This window comes from Sapajus apella, unplaced genomic scaffold (genome assembly GCF_009761245.1).
Source record: "Sapajus apella isolate SASKATOON/1434 unplaced genomic scaffold, GSC_monkey_1.0 scaffold73, whole genome shotgun sequence".
NCBI lineage: Eukaryota > Metazoa > Chordata > Mammalia > Primates > Cebidae > Sapajus > Sapajus apella.
In genome coordinates, this window is record NW_022437013.1 from 6556713 (window position 1) to 6580829 (window position 24117).

General features: G+C 35.3%; 1 protein-coding gene across 4 annotated transcripts in view; it reads right to left on the bottom strand.

Moving 5' to 3' along the window:
* Positions 1 to 536: 536 nt before the first annotated feature.
* The window catches only part of COL4A5 (collagen type IV alpha 5 chain), a 265691-nt gene continuing 242110 nt past the window's right edge, over positions 537 to 24117 (bottom strand). Inside the window, exons 43-53 of one of the 4 annotated variants that reach the window (XM_032250872.1) lie at positions 23524 to 23532; positions 20657 to 20790; positions 17539 to 17611; positions 17335 to 17406; positions 16419 to 16547; positions 12145 to 12243; positions 10562 to 10774; positions 5184 to 5361; positions 3143 to 3257; positions 2626 to 2798; positions 537 to 1787 (exon numbers count right to left, since the gene is read on the bottom strand). In XM_032250872.1, coding sequence (XP_032106763.1) covers positions 1706 to 1787; positions 2626 to 2798; positions 3143 to 3257; positions 5184 to 5361; positions 10562 to 10774; positions 12145 to 12243; positions 16419 to 16547; positions 17335 to 17406; positions 17539 to 17611; positions 20657 to 20790; positions 23524 to 23532 — 1277 coding nt within the window. In that variant the 3' untranslated portion in view covers positions 537 to 1705. The remainder of the gene's footprint in view (positions 1788 to 2625; positions 2799 to 3142; positions 3258 to 5183; positions 5362 to 10561; positions 10775 to 12144; positions 12244 to 16418; positions 16548 to 17334; positions 17407 to 17538; positions 17612 to 20656; positions 20791 to 23523; positions 23533 to 24117) is intronic. The other 3 variants (XM_032250873.1, XM_032250876.1, XM_032250874.1) reach the window with 3 other exon arrangements.

Below are 24117 nucleotides of genomic sequence, written 5' to 3' on the forward strand. Positions count from 1 at the left end.
ATAATTATCATTGTTTGGATCCTAAATTTTACCACTATAGATTCTAAGCTTTAGATTTTGCATAGGTCCATATTAGGATTTTAAATACTCAAATTGTTTTGGTTGTTTTATCTTTTAGCTGTAACACAAATTTTATTATGGAACTTTTTAATATCTCTTATTTTTAACAAGTCCTTGACGATTTTAGAGAACTATATGTGTTCGTTCTTAATCATTAGGAATATTAACTCACTAACCTGCTTTAAACATTATTAATGAATTCTTCCCCAGATAGAAGCCAGTTTCCTTTCTCAGCCATCAACACAATGTTGTCAAGAAATTTATTATCTCAGAAGTATCTTCCAATAGGTAGTTCTCTTCATTGGAAAAAGTTTACATTCCTTTATGTTTTCTATCTACTATCAGAGTGACCAAAGTGTGGAGAAACCAGTTGCCTGGGAAAAGATGACTTCTTGATGTGCAGATGTGTAATCTATCCGTAAATGAGCAGGTATTTTTACACACAGGCTGAAGAGATACACAACAGACCATGTTTTCAACATATCTTTAATTAAATTGATACTGGTAGGTTTAAAAAACATTGAAGTGAGAAGACGACAGCTAGGGAAATAAGGTATCGTATGAGTATTTATAATAAAATATTTAAAATTTAAAAATAATAAGAAACATCAATTGGCTTTTTGTAAATGAAGAGAAACTAACCAAGTATTGTTTCCCAGTTTTGTACAAGAAGAGACCACAGGAGGATTCTTACATAAGAAGCACAAGGAAAAGAATTGTTAATTTTGTGTGTATGTTTTTGTTTCTCAGAATTGTTTGGAATAACTTTGTCCAGTCAGAAATGAGTAAAAACAAGATGTAAGAAACATTAAAACAGGGAGCATATGGTCGGTCTTAAGAGATAATCCTGGAGAATATAGCAAAAGACAAATTGCTCTATTAGCTATAATTTGGTATGTAACATGAACATTTAAAATTCTGATTAAAGTGACTAAAGGGTTTGTTTTTTAAAAAATCAAAACAGAACTTAGGGGATAAAACTCAAAATAAATTTACTATCAGTAGTAACTTGATATAGGAGTATAAATCCTCTCACTTGGATAAACATGAATATAAAATATTGTCTGTATTCTAGGGTTTCCTACATTTTCTGTAAAGAATGATTCATGCTATGTCATATGTAAATGACTCAACATTTTGAGCTAAAAGGCTGTTTACACAATATACACATTCTTTACTTACAAAGCAAAATAAGCTTAACACTTTTATATTAAAAACCTGGGATACAGCAGGATTAGTAGCACCATGAAAAATAATTCTTCCCCCCAAACGGCAGTCTTTTATTTTACTCAGTGTGACTCTTCTCTTAATTGAATTTTTAATGTACCATTTTAGTAACTGGGCAAAATATAAAATTTTCATCTTATAATTCTTGGAGAAAGTCATTCTGGACCCCAAAAGTAAATGTGCTTCCCTACTTCTTTAGTAGAAAAATAATACACACCTTGCTCTGGCACATTGCTGAGGTACATCTTAATCTTCGTGGTTACTAGTCAGCATGTTATCTTGGTCATACATAGTAGCACCATTGACGGCAGCAGTAGTAAATTTGGGGACAATGAGACATTGCATCCTAGGAATTTTATATATTTATATATATGTATATATATCACATTTTAAAACACACAAGGAATAATTCAAAATGTTATGTCCTCTTCATGCACACTTGACATCGGCTAATACGTGTCCTCAAGTCTCCTGCTTTCAGCGTTTCTGACTGAGGTTTACTGGGAAATAAGAAATAAGACAATCAGATCCACGTTTTCTGGTATTTCAATTCTGCTATTGGTTCAAATTTAAAACCAAACATTCTCTTTGTGTTAGGTAGTTCTGTTGGTAACTTAATGGTTTACTTTTCAGCAATATAATTTAATGCAGTGACTATTATGGTTTAAGAGACATTAGTGGTCATACACATTTTTGTAACTATTCTCTCCACCACGATTATCTTTGTATATTTGTGTCTCCCTTTCATTTTCTATCTTTTTCTCTTTCACTGATACATTTTTCTAATATTCACAGGATGAGGGAAATCTGGGAAACTCATAATGAATAGATAATAAGAAAATAAGAAAAATATCAAGTAGTGATAACTCAAAAGCAGCACATAAAAATAAATTTAAACTGCAGAAAATCAATAGGTTGAGGTATATGTATTATGTATGTCTTGCTCATTCTGACACTTAAATGAGAATCTTTAAAACACCCTGGGAATGGAGACCAGTGCACTGAGAGGGAGAAGACAGACTGTAACTTCAATTCCTAGGGTGGCCTCAATCTAGTTGAACAGCTGCTGAACTTATTAGGAAGGTCACATAACCTTTCTTTATCTCTGTTTCATTACTGAAGGATTACTACTAAGCTATCACAAACCATACTCACCTAATATTAATCAAGTCTATTTTTCTGACCTGAGTCATGTATATGAGAGCAAGCAAGAATAAAGTACACAATCCAATAAATTCCTAACATTTGTTGAGGATAAACCATCCATAAATTGTCTCTCTCTTCCCTAGCATGTCTGAAGGAAGCTTTGGACTTGAATTAAAGCTATAAGTACTTTACCTGAACATGTCTGACACATCTACAGTTGCCAGCCAAAAGCTGTAGGAGTTGGCGTAGTAGTTACAGGTACCTCTTCCATGACATTCGATGAAGGGAGCTGAACGAAACTCTTCCAAGCAGGAACCAGGGGAAGCTAGGGCTTGACCTGAGCCTTCTGCTCCTGCACTTGTATGCTACAAAAGACATGGAAAATGTGCCGCAATACCCATGTGTCATAATAGCTTAATGGATATCCAAAGATGTGTGCCGAGCTTAGCCAAAAATTCAAATCCAGTGAAGGAACAGGCCCAGAGGTAAGAGAATAGTATCCACATCAAGGGTAGTCAACGAAAGTAATGGGCAGATAATGAAAATATGTTACAAGAAATGTGTGAGGGGAACACAGTGCTAGGATAGAAGCTATTTGAAGTTTAAGTTTCTTATTATGCAAATGGAAGGGATTCTTCATATTGGAAACAAATGTAGATGGAATGAACAGTCAGCTAGGATGACAAATGCAAGGAAGAGTGTATAATACCATCATGAAGGAATAACCAATCCACAGAGAATCCCATCCCTGAGGACAATGGGGAATCTGGATCGTCTGACTGTGAACTGCGATCACCACGGCTGGGGCTTCACATACTGCACATCTGGTAAAGGAAGGGGAGAAGGAATATAATCCACAGAGTGAGCATGTGAGAAGTAGCAGTCCTGCTTCACTGGAAGCCTTCCTGGTACAGAAGTCCATTAATGTGTCTTTCAATGATCACAAAAGTTGAACAAATGAACTTTGGGGATTGCATTTGCATAAGTATTGTCTCCCAATATACATAATAAACTGTAAACTTTTTTCAAAAAACTGCAGAACCAGTGCAATGGCCCTTTCATTTTCCATTCTGTCCTAGATTTCTATTCATACTTGCTATAGTCGATGCCATAATTGTCATAAGACTTTGGCTGTTGTATTGTACATATTACTTGTCAAAGTGCTCAATTGGAGGGGAGACATTTAGTAATGCTGAAACTGTGGTAAGAACAATGTCAGAAAGACTGGAAAATATAAGAAGCAGACACTTTCTCAATCTCCACCCATTATTCTTGGTCCAAAAGACATATATTAAATGTTTGACTATATCTGGAGAAGTACAACATATCCAGAATGCTGGGCAAGTACCCAGGTACTTGGAGATGAGGCTGAAATCTATAAAATCAAGTAAAGCAACAACAGAATGAATATATCTGAGCCTTCCATATCTTTAATAAAGAACATGAGTGGACCTCCTGACATATGATTGAGGCCAGTTTGGCACTTTACCTAACATAATAGGTAAGCCATTTAGAGAAGCTTTTACTCCCAAGAGTTGGGACTGACAAAATTACACACACACACACACACACACACACACACACACACACACACACACACACACAATCTCTCTCTCTCGCTCGCTGTCTCCTAAATTCCCAAAGGATTTAGGAAAACTTATTAAAAAGGGCACTATGAATTTGCTACTAAGGCTGAACCAGCTTTAATCTTTACATTTAACGTCAAAGGAATTAGACTTTCCAGCAATCCATCCTTTATGGTTACTGAAATCCTGGGTCATGATCAGAATAAAAATGGCAATATCCAACATTCCTAGGAGATTGAATTAAACTAAGTTTCAAAATGGCAAAACTCTAAGAGATCTCTATTAATGGTACCCCACTTCTCTCAGTTACTCATGCTTCAAATCTCAGCTACCACCTCCTCCTTCCATGGCTAATCAATTGCCAAATCCTATCTAGCCTAATAACATGATACACGTACCCCACTGTGAGTTCAAATTTACTTATATCAGGCCTATAGCAATACTCTTCAATCCAACTGGTCTCTCTACCTCAAGACTATCGCTTCTGTTATCGATTGTTACACATTGATGGCTCTATAATCTTTGCTGTAGTGTAGCTCAAAAATACTTTGGGGCTCCTTGTTAAATACCAAATAAATTTCAAACTACAATTTGGTACTGAAGGCCTTCTACCATCTGGGCCCAAGCTAACTTTACAATCTTTTCTCCCAACACAATCTTTACATATTATATCCTAGACACATTAATTTATTAACTATTGTCATTTTATCTACCTAGTATATCTTTTCCCTTTATAATTGCCTGTGCCTCAAGTCCTTCTAGTCGTTCAAGGACTGACCAGTTCAAGACAAATTTTTTTTCATATGGTCATCCCAGATTTCTCCAGTTGAAATTAAACATCCCTTTCCCTGTGTTTTCATAACATTTTTATGAAATCTATTGTACCACTTAGCCCAAGTCTGATATATATTAGACTAATTTATGTAATAAATAATTACTACACTGTGAGTTCTCTGGCTATTACGCTGTGTCTATCATGGGGGCCTGGTTAAAAACAGACCCCCAATAAATATGAGTCAAACTAAATACTTAATTGAATATTAAGAGGTATGTCTGTTCTACCTAACCTAAGAGGAATATCATCAGATTGTTAGCTTTGGACCCAAATCTGACTACTTAACTAACTGGGGATTAGTAAAAGTCAAAGCTAAACCAATACCTTACCGACTAATGAATGGCTGGATGCTCTGGCCCTTTAGGGGTTGCATGCTCATTGGCATGGGCTCTGGGGTAGAGAGCCAGTAAGAATAGTCATTTCTTGAAGCAAAGTTGCAAACATTATTGATGTTGCAGAACATGAAAGGCATGGTACTAAAACGACGAAGGCAGCTGCCAGCTGTCCCTAGAAAAAATTGGAGAGAAAACAATGAAGGACTGCATGATGATGATACTTTAGTTTTTTCTAAAACAGCAGCAAACACCCTTTCAAGGAAACTTGCCAGCCTTTCATAGGTAATAAATATGCTATATATCTTAAATCTAAGATTTACTCATTTTAACATTTATAAAATAAGCGTGTATTTTATAATGTATGTTGATATTTATTGTGGTAGCTCATTATATATTCCCTAATGCTGTTTCTAAACTAGTGATGCATCTTGTAAACAATAGTGTCTTATGGACAATATTTAGTAATTCATCGTGTACAAGTGAAGGACACACACTGAGTCCTTATGATATTTTATCAATATTTCGTGCTCCAGGCTGCCTTCTCTTCTTCTAAGACATGCTCAGTATGTATCTTGTGTGCATTTGCAATCTCCTTAGGCCTAGGGACAATAGTAATGCTGACCAGTGTGCACGGCCATCACAGACAGGTTTGAAGAATAAGTAAAAAAAAAAGAAAAAAATAAAACAGGAAGGAAAAATGTGAGGAGAAAACAAACAAACTGAAAAAAAAAAAAAAGAAACTAATCTTTGAAATTCAGAGCTAGTAGGGACAAGAGAGGTTATCTTTACTTGTAATCAAGCCTTTCTTTTCTCATTTACTCACAAAAGAATGGTGAAAAATGCACACTCTTACACTTTTGAAAGTGACATCTAAATTTTTGATATCTAAATTTTCATCATACGTTTAAATTGACACTGTGCCAGTATTAAGATATTAGCTATTGTTTCTCAGCTTCAAACCCACCATTCTGTATTCCACTTTGTAATAGTAGGGACAGGAAACTTGCAAACCACATTTCTACCTTGCCAGCTTTCATTTATGGTGTTTTGTAAGTATTGATATTTAAGAATAAACTTTATATCACTCTTTTAAATGCATCCAATATAATGATTTGAAACTTAACATTAATCATTGTAGACAATATAGGAACTTGTCGTTAACAGTTGGAAATTATACATTGTTCCTTCTACATTTAAACATTGTATTACCATTACACTTTTCTCACAGTTTTATCGTAATGTAACATGTTTTTATTTTTGAAAGTTTTTACTGATCATGCTATCATATTTCTCAAAAATTAAAACTGAATATACCTTTTAAAAACTTTTTGTGACTATAAGATTTTACATGTTAAATGTTATATTTTGACCTGTAATTGCTATTATTATAATTCACAACTGATCAAAATATATGTATTATACATTTTTATATAATTATTACAAAAAAACTTGTATTAGAAATGTATTTCTTAGGAAGATGGATTAAAAGTGAATTGTAGAGCTTGAGTTAATGGAGACTTTAACAAAACCATTAATTTATTAATTTTTTTCATGTTCCCCAAGATGATAGGGAACATGAAGATTTTTTTATATGTATATAAAGCATAGTGATCAAGTCAGAATACTTAGGGTTTCCATGTACAGTACATTTTTTTAGTATAGTCATTCTCCTCTGCTATCAAATATGGAACTAATTCCTTCTATCTTACTGTATGTTTGTATCCCTTACCCCAATTCTCTTCCTCCTCCCCCTTCCCCAAACTTACCCTTCCCAGTCTCTGCTATCTGTTGTTCCACTCTCTGCCTTTACGTGTTCGAATTTTTAGCTCCCACATATAAGTGAGAACATGCGATACTTGTCTTTTTGTGCCTGACTTATTTCACTTAGGATAATGACTTCCAGTTCCAACCATGACATTATTTCATTCTTTTATATAGCTGAATAATATTCCATTGTGTATATATACCACATTTTCTTTATCCATTCATCCTTTGTTGGATACTTAGGTTGATTCCGTATCTTTGTTATTGTAAATAGTGCTACAGTAAACATATGAGTGCAATGATCCCTTTGATATATTAATTTCTTTTCCTTTGGGTAAATATCCAGTAATGGGATTGCTGGATCTAATGGTAATTGTATCTTTAGCAGAACTGTTATTTTGAATTGTGCCTTTGAATTTGTCTGTCAGAAGTTTTCATACTTCAAGGCAACGTGCCAGAGTATGACTCTCACAATGTGGGGAATGCATGACAGTGAAAGGAGATACAGGAAAAGAGATTGCTCAAAGCACATCTGCTAAAGTCAGATTGACTTTAGGAGAAGGTATATATAGAAATAAAGGTGTTGAAAATTTATTTTTAACAAACTATGCCTCTGTGCTTCTTGAAAACCCTTCATGTATTCAAAGAGATATGGTTATCTCAGACTGAAGATGACTAATAAAAGACCAATAGATCTTAAACATGTATTATCAGAATTATTTGGAATTTTTATACAATAAATTTGGCATAGGACTAGGAGTCTTCAAAAAATTCCCTAGGTTGAAAATCACTGATTTAGTCTAATATATCCATTGTAAAAACTGGTTCAAAAAAACTGACTGACTCACAGTCATGTAAGAGTGACTGGATAGAGAAAATGTGGCACATATACACCATGGAATATTATGTAGCCATCAAAAACGATGAATTTGGGTCCTTTGTAGGGACATGGATGAACCTAGAAACCATCATTCTCAGCAAACTGACAGAAGAGCAGAAGATCAAACACCGCATGTTCTCACTCATAGGCGGGTGTTGAACAATGAGAACACATGGACACAGGGAGGGGAGCACTACACACTGGGGTCAGTTGGGGGGAAATAGGGGAGGGACGGTGGGGGGTGGGGAGCTGGGGAGAGATAGCAAGGGGAGAAATGCCAGATGTAGGTGATGGGGAGGAAGGCAGCAAATCACACTGCCACGTGTGTACCTATGCAAAAATATTGCATGTTCTTCACATGTTCCCCAAAACCTAAAATGCAATAAAATAAATGGGGAAAAAAAAAAAGAGTGAACATGGGAAAATTTAAAAAGGAATGGATTTAGAATTGGCATGTGTTGGATTCAAGTCTTATCTCCATCACTTTAACTGTGTAAGGTTTTACTTAGTCATTTAACCTATTAGTCAGTCTCTTTGTGTATAAAATATAAAAGCAGAATATTTGTATATATTTTTATTAATCATAGTTGTGTAAATTAAATTAGACAATGGATATGAAGTGCCTTGTACATTATAAGGTTGTTTAAAAAGAAAACTAAGCGACTGCCTTATTTGAGACAGAGCTGAAAATACTCCTAGTATCATAAGGAAAAGAAAAGAAAGGTAAATAAAAGGAGGGCTCATAATGATGAAATCAGGAGTGTCTGGTTGAACCTGTGGCTGCCCACAATGATGCAGAATTCTGGGTTATAGTTTCCAAATGTTTGAAGAGAGAGTGATCCCCTATGCTCCCAAAGCCCTCTATACCTTACAATCATAAGACTTTAATAGACTAATGGTTCTCAGTATGTTTTTTTTTTCTCCCAGACAGAAAAGCTTTAGTATTTAATCCATCTTCTCTGTCCTCTTTTTTACGTACTATAATCTTTCCACTAATTCAACACAGACTGCATTTATTCATTCCATCAGGAGGTAATTGTTATTTTTAACATCAAAATTATAGCTGCCTCTATCTTTGCTTAGTCATCAAGATACCTCCAATGTGATCCTTGTGTGAGCCCCAGCAGACCCTCTGCAATCCAGGACCATTCCTAGGATCTTAGGCTCTGTTATGGCCTTCCTGTGTCTGAAGCCTAAACTGTACCAGAGTCAGGGCCAGTTTATAGCCTCCAAATCTGACTGTTCTTATTTGAGCAAATACATGGATTCTGAAAAGTTACAATAATTACATGCTGATAGCAGATTTTATCTTCTCTTTGCATTACATTTTTTAATTTCATAGTGCTCAAAACTTCTAATGGTTCCTATTGACCTGGTAGGTTAGGGATTTGAAGTTTAAAGTTCGATTATAAGTTAGACTCTGACAGTGTAGAGAGAATGAACAAAAAAGAATTTCATGGGAGAAAGACTAGGGAAAAATCAACCCGAAGATATTAAATTATTTTAATTATTTAAATATTTATTATTCAATTAAATTAAGGAAAGATAATTACTAATTTAATGAAGATTTCTCAATTTTAAAATTTAAAAACATATAATAAAGCAAAAAAGAGAAAGAAAGGTAGCAGACGAAAGTTGAAAAGAAGAAAAAGGAAATACAAGTGGAAGAAAAAAAGAATATGGAGAAGAAAGCTATTGGGTGAACCCTTACATTATTTGGTTTCATAAAATGACCTATGACCACTGACTTACATGTAAATGAATATCTTTACTCTGGCGGGCCAGAACTGGCTGGCAGGTATGACCATATGCCTTGGAAAAACAGGGAGTAAAGCTGACCTCCGGGGTCTCTGCTGCTGCAGAACTGTTTCCACAGAATGAAAGCCCCAGCCAATGAGACCTCAGGAAGCCTCTCATCATAGCAATCCCAGAAACTGGGAGCCCAGACTATCTTTTAAAATGTCTTTATAGAGGCAAAGAGGATAGTCAGTCTTAAAATAAACAGCCCCAGGTAAGACAATGAGACTTCAACATCCAAAGTAAAAATTCCAAGAAAACAATTTCACGGGGATGGAAGAGTCCTTGAGAGTGATTCAGTCCAGCCTCATCCTATCAACCTAGCTGCTCACCTCAGTATAGGGAAGATACATGGGAAGACTTTAAATGAACTGGATTTTGTACAGAAATGTCATACTTTATACAGCTTTAAGTGACTCTGGTAATACTTTATAAAGCTAAGGCACTTATTTTAAGAACTATAAATTAGCATAATTAAGCAATGACCTTATTTTCTTTGATCTAAGAGCCAAGGTTCTCTTCAGAACTTATCTTTCAACTTGATGAAGACCAGTTTCAAAGAAGAGGTAACTATCTCCAATGAATTATAAACACTGCACACTTAAGCAGCTGCTATACTGCAGAGAGCCCAGGAAAACTGTTTCCTTAATAACTAATCTAATAAAAGTAAATGTGGCCCTTTTGAAATGATTTGCTTTAGGCCAAGAATTGTATCTCACAAGGCCCAATTAATGCTTTTAATTAAAGGTTAAATATTATTTATTTAAAAATCAGAGTGAATATATTCAGTTGCCTTTGACATGGTTTTCAGTTTGGAAAAACCCCAAAAGAACAGATAGAGGCACTTTGGCCAAGGCTACTCTAGAACCCAACAGTATTTTTGAAACAAAAACAAAATGCACAGTAATAAATTAAATATTAATTATCTCACCCAAGTCTTGACCGTGGGCTCTTTTATTTCCTTGTACATACAGGAGAGAAAAGCCTTCATAGACCTGAAGTGTTCCCTGCGGGCACTGTGGTGCATCTGTTGTCTGGCTGTGGCGTGTAATAAGAAATCCATGCGCAATAGAGGAGGTTCCAGGGGGACCTGGGGGACCTTGCAATCCATCTGGCCCAGGGGGACCATCCAAACCACGAGTACCTATTTCCATGAAATCATCAGTATACAAGATTAAGTAAGCTGTGATCTAATCTTATGGTTATTGATAAAACATTGTGACCTCATTTGACTAGTTAATTTATTTGATATTTATAGAGTGTCTATAAAGGCATTGTCAGATATCATGGACTAGGAGACAAATAAAAAATGCTTATTTGGAGAGCCTGTATGTTATTTAGTCTCTTGTTATACTAAAAGAATCTGAACCTCATGACCAAATTTCAGCCTGCTGTTTTGTTCATCGAGAAAGGAAGGGTGTGGTTACCATCAATCTGCCAGCTTCAGTGCTGAAAAACATTTTCCTTTGAATCTGTCTGGGGAAATTATTCTCAGGCATGCCGTTTTGTGTAGAGAACAGGCAAAACATTCTAAAGAAATATTTTCAGAATGCCTATTTTTAATCTACCGCTGGCTTCCCTTCCTAATTTAACCTCTTAGTTTGAGTTCATTTAAGAATTCTCTGTATATGCAGGTCTTTGGCCAGTGTGTGTGTAAATTTTCATTTTTGGGAAACTTCATAGAAACACCTGTGATGAAGATGACACTAACTTGTTATTTACCTAGAAATATATCATTAATGGAATGGCAGCGCATTGACTCTAGGAAGGCTATAGGTGTCACCACTCTGCCATGTTGCCACTGATATTTAAAATACAAACTCTTCATGTTTATTTAATTTAGAGTCATATTTATATAATCTAGCGTTGTTAACATAAATTAATGATCTATATAATGTATCATACTCTACTTCTATTTTAGAAATCTTAACATTAGTATATTTTTTTATTTTAAGTTGACTCAAATTATTTTTGGAAGTAAGTTGAGTACAGATTCAAAACTGAATGATACCAGACTCAGTATTATCAGGGGTACCTATTAATGCTTCTAATATCAATTTATTTATCATCTCAGTATGAGATGTCACCATGACTCTTGAAGGTTAAACTTTTCCTTTATATTTGCTGCTCTTTATGAAAGAAATTACAGCCTACTGTGATATTTCCAAATGTAGAAATATTCACAATAGTTTCAAGATGGTCAAGGGATTTAAATCAATATACTGAAAATATCCTGAACAACTAAGTACAGTGAGTGCCTGGAAAATTCCCATCGTGAGAAACAACTGAGCTTTCCACCATTCTAAACACAAATAAAAGCAACCTTGTGTGCTTCTCTATTAGTGACAAATCTCCTAATTATGTGCTTTCCTATTTTCCCCAGCTCCACGTTCACCAGTCAGCTATGCTAACATCAAGAGAAGATCTCACAGCTCTAAGTGGAGGCCCTATGTCCAGAGGTCTCTCAGATGCAAAGACTTTCCTTCCACCAACAGCAGGTATTATTTGTCTCACCTGGCTGTCCTGGAAGACCTGGGTCTCCTTTGCGCCCTCCTGCACCATCAAAGCCAGGGAGTCCATTGCGTCCAGGATCTCCTGGAGGACCAATTGGACCTACAGGAAAAGAAATGAGGTATTCAAATATTGGTAAAATAATTTCACATCTGGACAGATCTAGGAGACATAAGATTCTCAAGGCACTAAATTCATAATCTGGTTTTGTCTTAAATCCAGATAAATGAAGAGATAACTCAAGTCTAGGACAAAAGAAGAAAACAAGGATTTAGCTTTAGTTTTAAATATTCCATTTGCTTCTGAAATGCTCTTACTGGAGTTGTGTTCTCTTTGTCTTCAGAATCAGACAGGCATCCCTGTCTCAATTTTTCTTTTCTATCCCACCATAAGTTACTGTCAGGTATACTTAGTTTTTGATAAGACAGTCACTAGATCACTTAATAAGGGTGAAAGACTGAAGAAGTTAGTTCTAGCTTTCTTGTATAATGATTAATGAAAGTTGCCTATAAGCACAGAGTCAAATGGCCAGCTAGACAGCAATTAGTTTAAAAGACAAGGGGCTTCACAGTGGGAAACTGATTGTCCACCAAATCAGCCTTCAATCTTTCTGCTGCATGAGGTATAGAAAGCACCGGCTCTTAAATGCATTTTCATTTTATTATAATTTTTTTAACATTAACCTAGTTGTTCAAACTGGAAGAGCCAGAGGGGCTAACAGTAACCTGACATGGCCTAAAAGAAATTCAACCATGAGAAATTAACACTATCAAGAGAAAAGGAAATGAGACTTGTGGTAGTCTGATATTCTACTAAGAGCTTAGACTCCTATTGTCAGAGACAACCTCTGAAATGTAAAAGGAGAACTAGGGAAATGTTCTCAAATAAATAAGTCTTAAAAGAATGATCTACATAGGAGTAATGAAAGAGGGCATCCTTGTCTTATGCTGTTTTCAAATGAAATGCCTCCAGCTTTTGCCCATTCAGTATGATATTAGCTGTGGGTTTGTCATAAATATTTCTTATTATTTTGAAATACATTCCATCAATACCAATTTATTGAGAATTTTTATCATGAAGGGGTGTTAAGTTTTATTGAAGGCCTTTTCTGCATCTATTGAGATAATCATGTGATTTTGGTCATTGGTTATGTTTATGTGATGGATTATGGTTATTGCTTTATATATGTTGAACCAGCCTTGCATCCCAGGGATGAAGCCTACTTGATCGTGGTGGATAAGCTTTTAGATATGCTGCTGGATTTCGTTTGCCAGTATTTTGTTGAGGATTTTTGCATTGATGTTCATCAGGAATATTGGCCAGAAATTTCCTTTTTTTGTTGTTTCTCTGCCAGGTTTTGGTATCAGGATGACGTATACCTCATAAAATGAGTTAGGGAAAAGTCCCTCTTTTTCTATTGTTTGGAAGACTTTCAGGAGGAATTGTACCAGCTCTTCTTTGTACCTCTGGTAGAATTTGGCTATGAATCTATCTGTTCCTGGGCTTTTTTTTGGTTGGTAGGCTATTAATTACTGCCTCAATTTCAGACCTTGTTATTGGTCTATTCAGGGATTCGACTTGTTCCTGGTTTAGTCTCGGGAGGGTGTATATGTCCAGGAATTTATCCATTTCTTCTAGATTTCCTAGTTTATATGCATAGAGGTGTTTATAGTATTCTTTGATGGTAGTTTGTATTTCTGTGGGATCAGTGGTGATGATATTCCCTTTATTATTTTTTATTGTGTCTATTTGATTCTTCTCTCTTTTCTTCCTTATTAATCTAGCTAGTGGTCTATCTATTTTTTTAGTCTTTTCAAAAAACCAGCTCCTGAATTCCTTAATTTTCTGAAGGGTTTTTCATGTCTCTATCTCCTTCAGTTCTGCTCTGATCTTAGTTATCTGTCTTCTGCTAGCTTTTGAATTTGTTTGCTCTTGCTTCTCTAGCTCTTTTAATTGTGATGTTAGCATGTCGATTTTAGATCTTTCCCACTTTCTTTTTTTTTTTTTTTGTGGGCATTTAGAGCTGTAAATTTCTCTCTAAATGCTGCTTTAGCTGTGTCCCAGAGTTTTGGTACATTGTATCTTTGTTCTCACTGGTTTCAAAGAACTTATTTATTTCTGCCTTAATTTTGTTATTTACCAAGTAGTCATTCAGGAGCAGGTTGTTCACTTTCCATGTAGTTGTGTGGTTTTGAGTGTGATTCTTAATCCTGAGTTCACTCCTATTCAATATAGTGTTAGAAGTTCTGGCCAGGACAATCAGGTAAGAGAAAGTAACAAAGGGTATTCAAATAGGAAGAGAGGAAGTCATATTCTCTGTCTGCAGATGAGATGATTGTACATTTTAAAAACCCCATCGTCTCAGCCCAAAACTTCCTTAAGCTAATAAGCCACTTTAGCCAAGTCTCAATATACAAAATCAGTGTGCAAAAATCACAAGCATTCCCTTATACTAATAATAGGCAAATCATGAGTGAACTCCCATTCATTATTGCTACAAAGATAATGAAATATCTAGGAATACAACTTACAGGGGATGTAAAAGACCTCTTCAAGGAGAACTACAAACTGCTGCTCAAGGAAATAAGAGAGGACACAAATAAATGGAAAAACATTCCATGCTCATGGATAGGAAGAATCAATACCATGAAAATGGCCATACTGTCCAAAGTAATTTATAGATTTCATGTATCCCCATCAAGTTACCATTGACTTTCTTCACAGATTAAAAAATAAAACGACTTTAAATTTCATATGGAATCAAAAAAGAGCCCGTATAGCCAAGACAATTCTAAGCAAAAAGAACAAAGCTGGAAGCATCACACTACCTGACTTCAAACTATATGACAAGGCTACAGTAATCAAAACAGCATGATACTGGTACAAAAACATATATATAGATTAATGGAACAGAACAGAGGCCTCAGAAATAACACTACACATCTACAACCATCTGATCTTTGAAAAACCTGACAAAAACAAGCAATGGGGAAATGATTTCCTACTTAATAAATGGTGTTGGGAAAACTGGCTAGCCATAGGCAGAAAGCTGAAACTAGACCCCTACCTTACAACTTATACAAAAATTAACTCAAGATGGATTAAAGACTTAAATATAAGACCTAAACCCATAAAAAGCCTAGAAGAAAATCTAGTCAATACCATTCAGGATATAGGCATGAGCAAAGACTTTATGAGTAAAACACCAAAAGCAATGGCAACAAAAGCCAAAATTAACAAATGGGATCTAATTAAACTAGAGAGCTTTTGCAGAGCAAAAGAAACTATAGTCAGAGTGAACAGGCAACCTACAGAACAGGAGAAAATTTTTGCAATCTCTCCATCTGACAAAGGGCTAATATCCAGAATCTACAGAAAACTAAAAACAAATTTACAAGAAAAAAACAAACAACCTCATCAAAAAGTGGGTGAAGGATATGAACAAACACTTCTCAAAAGAAGACATTATATGGCCAGCAAATATATGAAAAAAAGATCATCATCACTGGTCATTAGAGAAATGCAAATCAAAACCATAATGAGATACCATCTCATGCCAATTAGAATGGTGATCATTAAAAAGTCAGGAAACAACAGATGCTGGAGAAGATGTGGAACAATAGGAACACTTTTACACTGTTGGTGGGAGTGTAAAATAGTCCAACCATTTTGGGAGATAGTGCAGGGATTCCTCAAGGATCTAGAACCAGAAATACCATTTGACCTAGCAATCCATTACTGGGTATATACCCTAAGGATTATAAATCATTCTACCTTAAAGACCCATGCACATGTATGTTTATTGCAGTACTGTTCACAATAGGAAAGACTTGGAACCAACCCAAATGCCCATCAGTGATAGACTAGATAAAGAAAATGTGGCACATAATATACCATGTAATACTATGCAGCCATAAAAAAGGATGAGTTCATGTTTTTCACAGGGACATGGATGAAGCTGGAAACTATCATTCTCAGAAAACTAACACAGGAACAGAAAACCAAATACTGCAGGTTCTCATTCATAAGTGGGAATTGAACAATAAGAACACATGGACACAGGGAGGGGAACATCACACCCTGTGGCCTGTTGGGGGTGGGAGGTTAGGGGAGGGTTACCATTAGGAGAAATAACTGATATAGATGATGGGTTGATGGGTGTAGCAAACCACCATGGCACGTGTATACCTATGTAACAAACCTGCACGTTCTGCACATGTATCCCAGAACTTAAAGTATAGAAAAAAAAAGAAAAAAATGATGATCTGCAATGGTACCTGGTAAACCTTGAGGTCCTGGGGGTCCTGGTAGACCTTTTAACCCAGGCTGGCCTGGGATTCCTGGAGGACCAGCATCTCCTTTGATTATAATACTCTGTCCTGAAGGACCAGGTAATCCAGGAGGACCTAAGAGGCAAAACATACAAATTTGAAGGGAAAGAGAAAGGTCACAAAAAAATGAAAGCCAAAGTGACCTAAGTTCAGTACAAGAATTGGTGTGAGAGAAACCAGTTATTGAATTGCTGCCCTATCTAACAGAAATCTGTTTAGGAAAACAACCATTATCTCTCCCCAAAATTGGAAAATAATTTTCTTAGGGTCAGTGGAAAAATTAGGCACATCATTCCTATTTTCAAACCTTGAATATTACTCAGTTACTAGAACATCTCATCCATTATAACACTCATGTCAGGGGAAGACAATTTTATTCCTTTATAGGTCCATTCTGATTCCACAATCATTTGCAGTTTTTGCTTGCTGTGCTTGTTAAGTGACTCAATGAACTAGTAGGGAAATTTAGCGGATTCCCTGTTTTTCAGTTTATAAGAAACTTCTATAGGCCTCTTAGCAAAAAGAACTATTTTAATATCACAAATATTTTAAAAAATTCATATGTGACTTCCTCTTATGATCTGTTCAATTGAATTTGGGCAAGTTACTATAGAAGCTAATCTCAAGGAAGCATTTTTGTTGATCCTGCATCTATCTTAACTTTGAAAGGTCTGCTATCAATATTATGTTAATATAATTGAAAATTCAAGAGATTAGTAAATAAAGTGAGAGCCTTGTTTATTTTCCCTCAGTTGTTGGGAACTTAGCCTCTGACAGTCTGGCTGAAAGACGGAATGAAAACTTCCAAATTATTTAAAGCATCTAAGTATCAGGTATAACTATCTTCAGGCTTAAGTCTTACCTGGAGGACCAGTAAGACCCGGTTCTCCCTCAGGGCCAGCTGATCCAGGTACTCCACTGGGTCCTTTCATGCCTGCAAGGAAGGTACATACAGTTGCATGACAAAGCAACGGGCTACAACCTTCACCCAGTCAAATCAGAAAATGGCTATCTTGTCCCACAGGAATTTAATATAAAGGGAAATCTCAAAAATCCCTTCAAATACCTGGGAATCCTGGAACACCAGGGAGACCAGGATCTCCTTTCATTCCATTGAGACCCGGCCGGCCAGGATTACCCTGAATAAATAAAATCATTAATATTACAAAAAAATATGCAGCAGGAGGAGGAAGTGAAGTGAGGGCATAAGAATTGCAAAGTGGCATATAACACTGTTTCTAGAGTCAAACTTCCGAGACTGTAATCCCAATTTTGCCTTTTATTAGCTAGTGTGAATTGAATTGATTATTTAACCTCTATGATTCATAGTCTTCTCACCTTGAATGTGGAGAACATAACAGTATCTACTTCATAGGGTTGTGGTGAGGATTAAATGAGACAATTCATATTGTTAAAATATACCCCTGGCTGACAGACAAAATGAATTTCTCATGGCTAACTGAGGTGCGCAAAGTTAAAACACAACCAGCTGGCCATGGTTGGGTAAGGGAAGGGTCACATACCCTGTGTTCTTAGAAAGATGTTCTAAAAATGTCACAGATCTCTCTTTCTAGAATCAAGTCAAACGAGTGTGATGGTAAACTGTGGCATGAACACACCCCCTGCCCACTGGCCATTTGCAGGAAACATTTGACAGGCTTCTGGCTTTGGTCTTGGAAACCACCTGATGAGAGCTCAAATATTTCAATCAATCAGAACAGAAGCCTGAACCTTCATTTGCATAAATGGACCTGATTGAGAACATGGGTGAGAACTTTCGCTGTTTAAGCCAAATCCTCCCTTTGATCTTCAGAGAGCACACTTTCACTTGTACTGAAAGCTGTGCCTTCCCAATCTGCAGATTGCTTTTATAGAAAATAAAGCTCTTCCTTTTTCTCCTGCAGATCTCATTGTCTTTTGCTAACAATATTAAGTCCTTAGAATACTGGTGTGTGATGTGTACTTAGTAAAAGGTAACTATTATTTTATTCTTCTTTTTTTTTTCTTTCTTTTCTATAGAGACAGGGTCTCACACTATGTTGCCCAGGCTGGCCTCAAACTCCTAGGCTCAAGCAATCATCCCACCTCAGCCACCCAACTACAGGAAGAATATAGAATAGCAAGATCATGTAGGAGACTTTTGCTCTACTTCAGGTGAGGGACAATGAAGCTTATATTAGTAAGAATGAAGCAGGAACACGCCTGAAGCATCTTATTATGGAATAATATTTAAAAAGTGTTAAAAAATAGTTGGAGGGAAGTACATATCAGAAAAACATCAAATCCAGCTTGAAGGGGCTTTCAAATCTGGAACAATGAAAGCATCAAAATAAGTAATGACATTTTAGAAATTGTAAATTAACGGAAAACATGGGAAAAATGGGTGCACAATGATAATAAATACATACATAATCCAGAGAGAAGGGAAGGCTCTTGCTTACAGTAGGGCTGACTAGTTTATGTGGAGGTAGTGCTAGAGTTTGAACAACATCTTTTTGCCACTATCCCAGTAGAGATTGATTGAAGCAAAATCATTAATAGATGTTAAATCTAAGAGAAAATTTTGATGAGGAGTAGTATATTTGCACTATCTTAATGTGCCTTTCTAAACCTTTGCTTATTAGTTGCAAGGAAAAAAAATAATGATACAATGGAGAAACTAAGCAACAACTTGACTGGATGATGAAAACTAAAATCACAAATGAGGGGCAGATAGAATCATGGACCTCCTTGTCTGTTAGCCTGAGTAGGACACAACATCACTCATGTAGTATTCCAGCTGGGGATGCATAACCTGAATCCAATTATGAATAAACATCAGACAAAAAAGGAATATTCTATTTAAAAATGGGGGTGGGGTACAATTTTTTTAAATGTTGAGGTCATGAAGAAAAGAAAACAGACTTAGGAACTGTTCCAGATTAAAGAAGACTAAAGAGATATGACAATTAAATGCAAAACATGACTTGGCCTAGATCCTGTACTGGAGGAAGAAATACTAAGACGATTATTAGGTCATTGGACCCAATTGGAATATGAAAGATAGAAATTAACATACATCTATGTTAAATTTTCTGAAGTTGGTAAGTGTACTGTGGTTATATAACTTAAAAAACATTTTTAGAGACAGGGTCTTACTATGTCTTCCAGGCTTTTCTCAAATTCCTGGCCTCAAGCAACCCTCCTGCCCCAGCCTCTAAAGTTGCTGGGATTACAGGCTGCAGCCATGGTATTTGGTAAGAATTTTATAAAATAAAAACAATCCCATAGGTTTTATTGTCATCTAATAATAACAGACTAGAATATTTTCAATCTTAAGAAATATGCATTAAAATATTTCGTGGTAAAGGGGTATGACAGATGACACTTATTCTTAATTGTTTCTGGAAATATTCATATGTATAGGGAGTGAATAGAGAATGAGTAAACAGAAGTAACTTTTTAAGTCTACGTAACTGGTAGAATAGTGATGGCATGGGGAAAAAGATTAGATTTCGAAAAGCTTTAAAGACCACTACTTTAAATACATTTTTTCTGCTATAAAGCAGTCTTCAGAAATAAAAGACAGTCCAGATTGTGTTGGCTGCCAGATCCACCAGCAATCATCTTGAACAAATGGAGGTAGCTTTGAGAACCCATAAAGAGGAATGTGACTCTCTGGATCACTCAAACCAACACAGACAGCACGTGAGTGAATACGCTATTATTCTCTTATTATAGGTGAAGACAGAAACCCGTTGTCTGTTTTCCTCATAGATACAAAGCAGAAGTATGCAGTGGAGCTAATATTTGACCCTAATTCTATCTAATTTGGAAGTTTAAAATATTCTTCTATTCACCATAATTACTTCCCTATGGGTGGATTAATCTATATGCAATGGTCTAATATACATGTCTCCTTTGCACAAATTTGCTTTCACTGAAATGAAGGCTACTCAAATCCAAATACTATGCATACCAAAGATTCCAGGTAAAGTATCTTTTCAGGAACTCTTTGACTATAATACAGCAAAGTCCCTTTAGGAGACTATAGGAAACTTGCCTGCTACTCTCTTTTTCATCCACCAGTGAGCCACACATAGAACCTTGTCTAGTGAGTGTTAGTTAAAATGATGCAGCTTACAATTCACATTTTTAATACAAATATACTCTTCTCTCATCAAATATCTACTCCCATTTCCTACCTGAAGTCCTGGTGGTCCTTGATCTCCTTTCAAACCAGGCAAACCAGGTAGCCCAGGTTGGCCTGGGTTTCCCTTCTCTCCTTTAATACCTCCATTTCCAGGGAGACCGGGGGGACCTTCTGGACCTGGTAGACCTTGATAATGCACAACAAATGGCCACATTTCAGTATAGCATAAAAGTAGCAATAAAGTCAGGCTTTTAAAATATCAGTCATCTTTCTATCAGTTTGCAGAATAAAACCCAGACAACATTAAAATATATAGACCTTTGCTAATTCCCTTTCTAATATAAATTGCACCGGATTCATTTTGTTATTAATACTGATTTTCAGACTCTTTTAGTTTATATTTTATTATATATTAAATTCAATATAATAACATCTAAAAGAGACTCATGACATAAAAATGTGTGTTTCTGTAATCCTTAACAAAGAGTTTGACTTAAAGTGAAATTAAACAGAAACTGTAGGGCACTTTCTCAAATTGGAGCATGCATCAGAATCAACTAGAGGGCTTGTTAAAACAGATACCTGAGCCCACCCCCAGAGTTTTGGATTCAGTAAGACTGAGGAGACTGGTCTGAAGGCAGTGAGTTATCTCAATTGATTGTTCAGTTATAGATTGAATTCCTTTTTCAACTCTTTCCTTCCTTCTCATTACTGCACTTGACCAGTCTTAAGAATAAATAATTTAGAAAAAAGAGACTTAGGAGAGGCCCAATAATTTACATTCTAACAGTGCCTTGTGGAAACTAAAGCTGCTAGTTCCAGGACCACGCTTTTAAGCATCACTGCTGTAGGGCAATCAGAGATTCAAGCCATTTGTCTCATTGTGATTAAAATCAAATTGCTTTATTTGTAGGTAGTTACATTTACTCAGCTTTCATTACTATGCAATGCAATAGTAATTTTAAAAAACTAATTTCATTTTAGCGATATGCTTGATACATAGGAATTTTTTAAAATATGGATTCAATAAAGTACTTTAAAATTTATTTTTAAATGTTTTCATATTCTTTACATTTTACATATTTTTCAAGAAAAATAAAGAATTCTGTATGTATCTTGTGAATAAACAAAATAATTTAAAACAGGATTTTTCTTAGCATTTTAACTTATGCTATATTTTTAACTTGTTTTTCTAAATCAAGATATCAGGTCCATTAAGCAACCAGGGAGATTTTATCATGGGCCAAGTCTTTTGTCACCAGGTGGCAAATAGGTACTACCTGCTTGTAGAGTGTTCAGTGGCTGAGGCTAAGACTAAGTAATCCCGCCTTAAGAAAATAATTACAAAACTCTAAATAATGAACAGTCAATAGTTAGCATTTATACCTTCTCTCCTCTGGTAATTTCAGATTTTATTGATTTTGACAAAAAACAAAGATATGTAGGGATTATTTTTTAAGGAACTATAATAGGCACTTGTTATGAATATAGAATAGAGTTCATCCTTACATATGGACAAAGGGTTGTCTTTTAAATCTAAAATAAAATTCAGTTCCCTTTCCAATACTTTTAAGATTCAGAATCAATGGCAAAATAACTAACAAGGCAGAATGACACATGATTAAGAACACTGGACTCTGGAGCGAGAATGCTGGGTAACAAACCCAGCTCCATTAGTCATTAGCTGTTTGACTTCAGTAAGATTATTAACCTCCTTGGCTTCAATTTCTTCTTCCATAAAATGGAATTAAGAATACCACCTACTTTAGCAGGTTGTTACAAGGATTAAATGAGACACCATGTAAAAATTACTCAGCAGAGTGCCTGGTACATAGTATAAATGGTGGAAGGGTTTTATTATTATTATTTTCTTTATTAGTAAAACTGGAGGTAAGAACATATCTTAAAATATGAGCCTTTTTTTAATCTTTCAGATATTTTTATGTAATTGCATAATATAACATGACTCTATTTGGCACATGAGAAAGAGAAAGTAGGTTTACAATAGTACAACAATTGTTTCATCCTTAAACAATGAAACTGATATATTTACCTTAGCCTGGCAACCAGACAACACAGAAATTCCCTTCTCAATCATAAAGAAAATGTTTAGTACATTGTGCATTAAAAAAAAAAAAACAGAACTTCAGTGTTCTAAGCAAACTTGTTAATTTAATCCATAATGTATGATTTGCACTAGAAATTAAGTAGCAAATCAATCAGCTAATTATGAAAAATAAATAAACTGTGAATCAACCTGATAACAATGATAAAGTAAAACGGGGAAAAAAGAAACCTTGTATGACCCTATACTCCATTTGAAAAGTTATCAGAACACTGCATCATTTGACAAACCTAAGGCACTGCTCTTTTTGCAATTATAAAAAATTTAGAAAATTTGCATGTTAATTCAGACCTGCCGTTTAGAGTCCCTCGCATTTAAATTATGGGTTATTAATGACATAAAGAACATATAAGTTTTATTTTTAACAGTATTCAATAGTTTATCTCTTCCATTACTGAAAATAGCTATAAATACACAGATCAGGGCAGTCTGAGAAAACAAAATTTTGAGAAAATAAAATCAATATTCAGAGATTACAAATGGGTCATATGCTTGCCTAAATATTTTAATGCAGTATTGAAAGTAAAAATAAGTGTATTTGTTTAAAATTCAACATATCTTTATGTATTGATTACTTATTATAAACAATTGCAAACACAAATACCCTAACATCATTTGAAACTCAATTAAAATCAAGTCACATTACCTTCATCAAAATGTTAAAACCCCAGCTTGAGGATAACAGCACTCTTCAATGACTTCTGAATTATAGCAAAAAATTGCATTTCTCTTATCACACACACAAAGCATTAAAAAAAAAAAAAAAAGAAGAATTGACCAGTGAAGAGTCTAACCTTGAAAACCTGGGAAGATCAGAGTTCACCAAAGCCCAAAGATCGATGTTAGCAGTATCAGACATCACACAGTACAAAATAAGATTATGAGTTAGAAGTGGTTCACATTATAGTACAAGTTAAAACAATAATGTTCTTTGCCAGCATTTCTTATATTTACAGCATAATCAGTATGCAAACAGAACCATATAGAAGTATGGAGAGCCAAACCTTTTCAAATAGAGCTAATTTTAAAGGATAAGCTATTGGCCTTCGTTAATCCAAAAAATAGAAAACTCTACTGAAGACATCATGTTAACACTGCTACTGTGGCTTTACTAAGGTTAGCTTCTCAAAACATTAAAGTTGGCGAGATAGTACCATTTCACCAACAGCCTTCAAATTCCTTTAGCAAATGGGTCATTTTAGATTAATGCTGGAGTATATCTTGGCTTGTGTTATCTTTTAATAAAAACACTGGATGCCAATTTCTTGATATGCTCAGACTGCTTCAAAAGATACAGTTAACTTTAAAGGCCTTATTGGCAATAAATACAAGGATCATAGGTGATTGAACAGAAAAATCAAAACATGAGTAAACAATGGCCATTACCA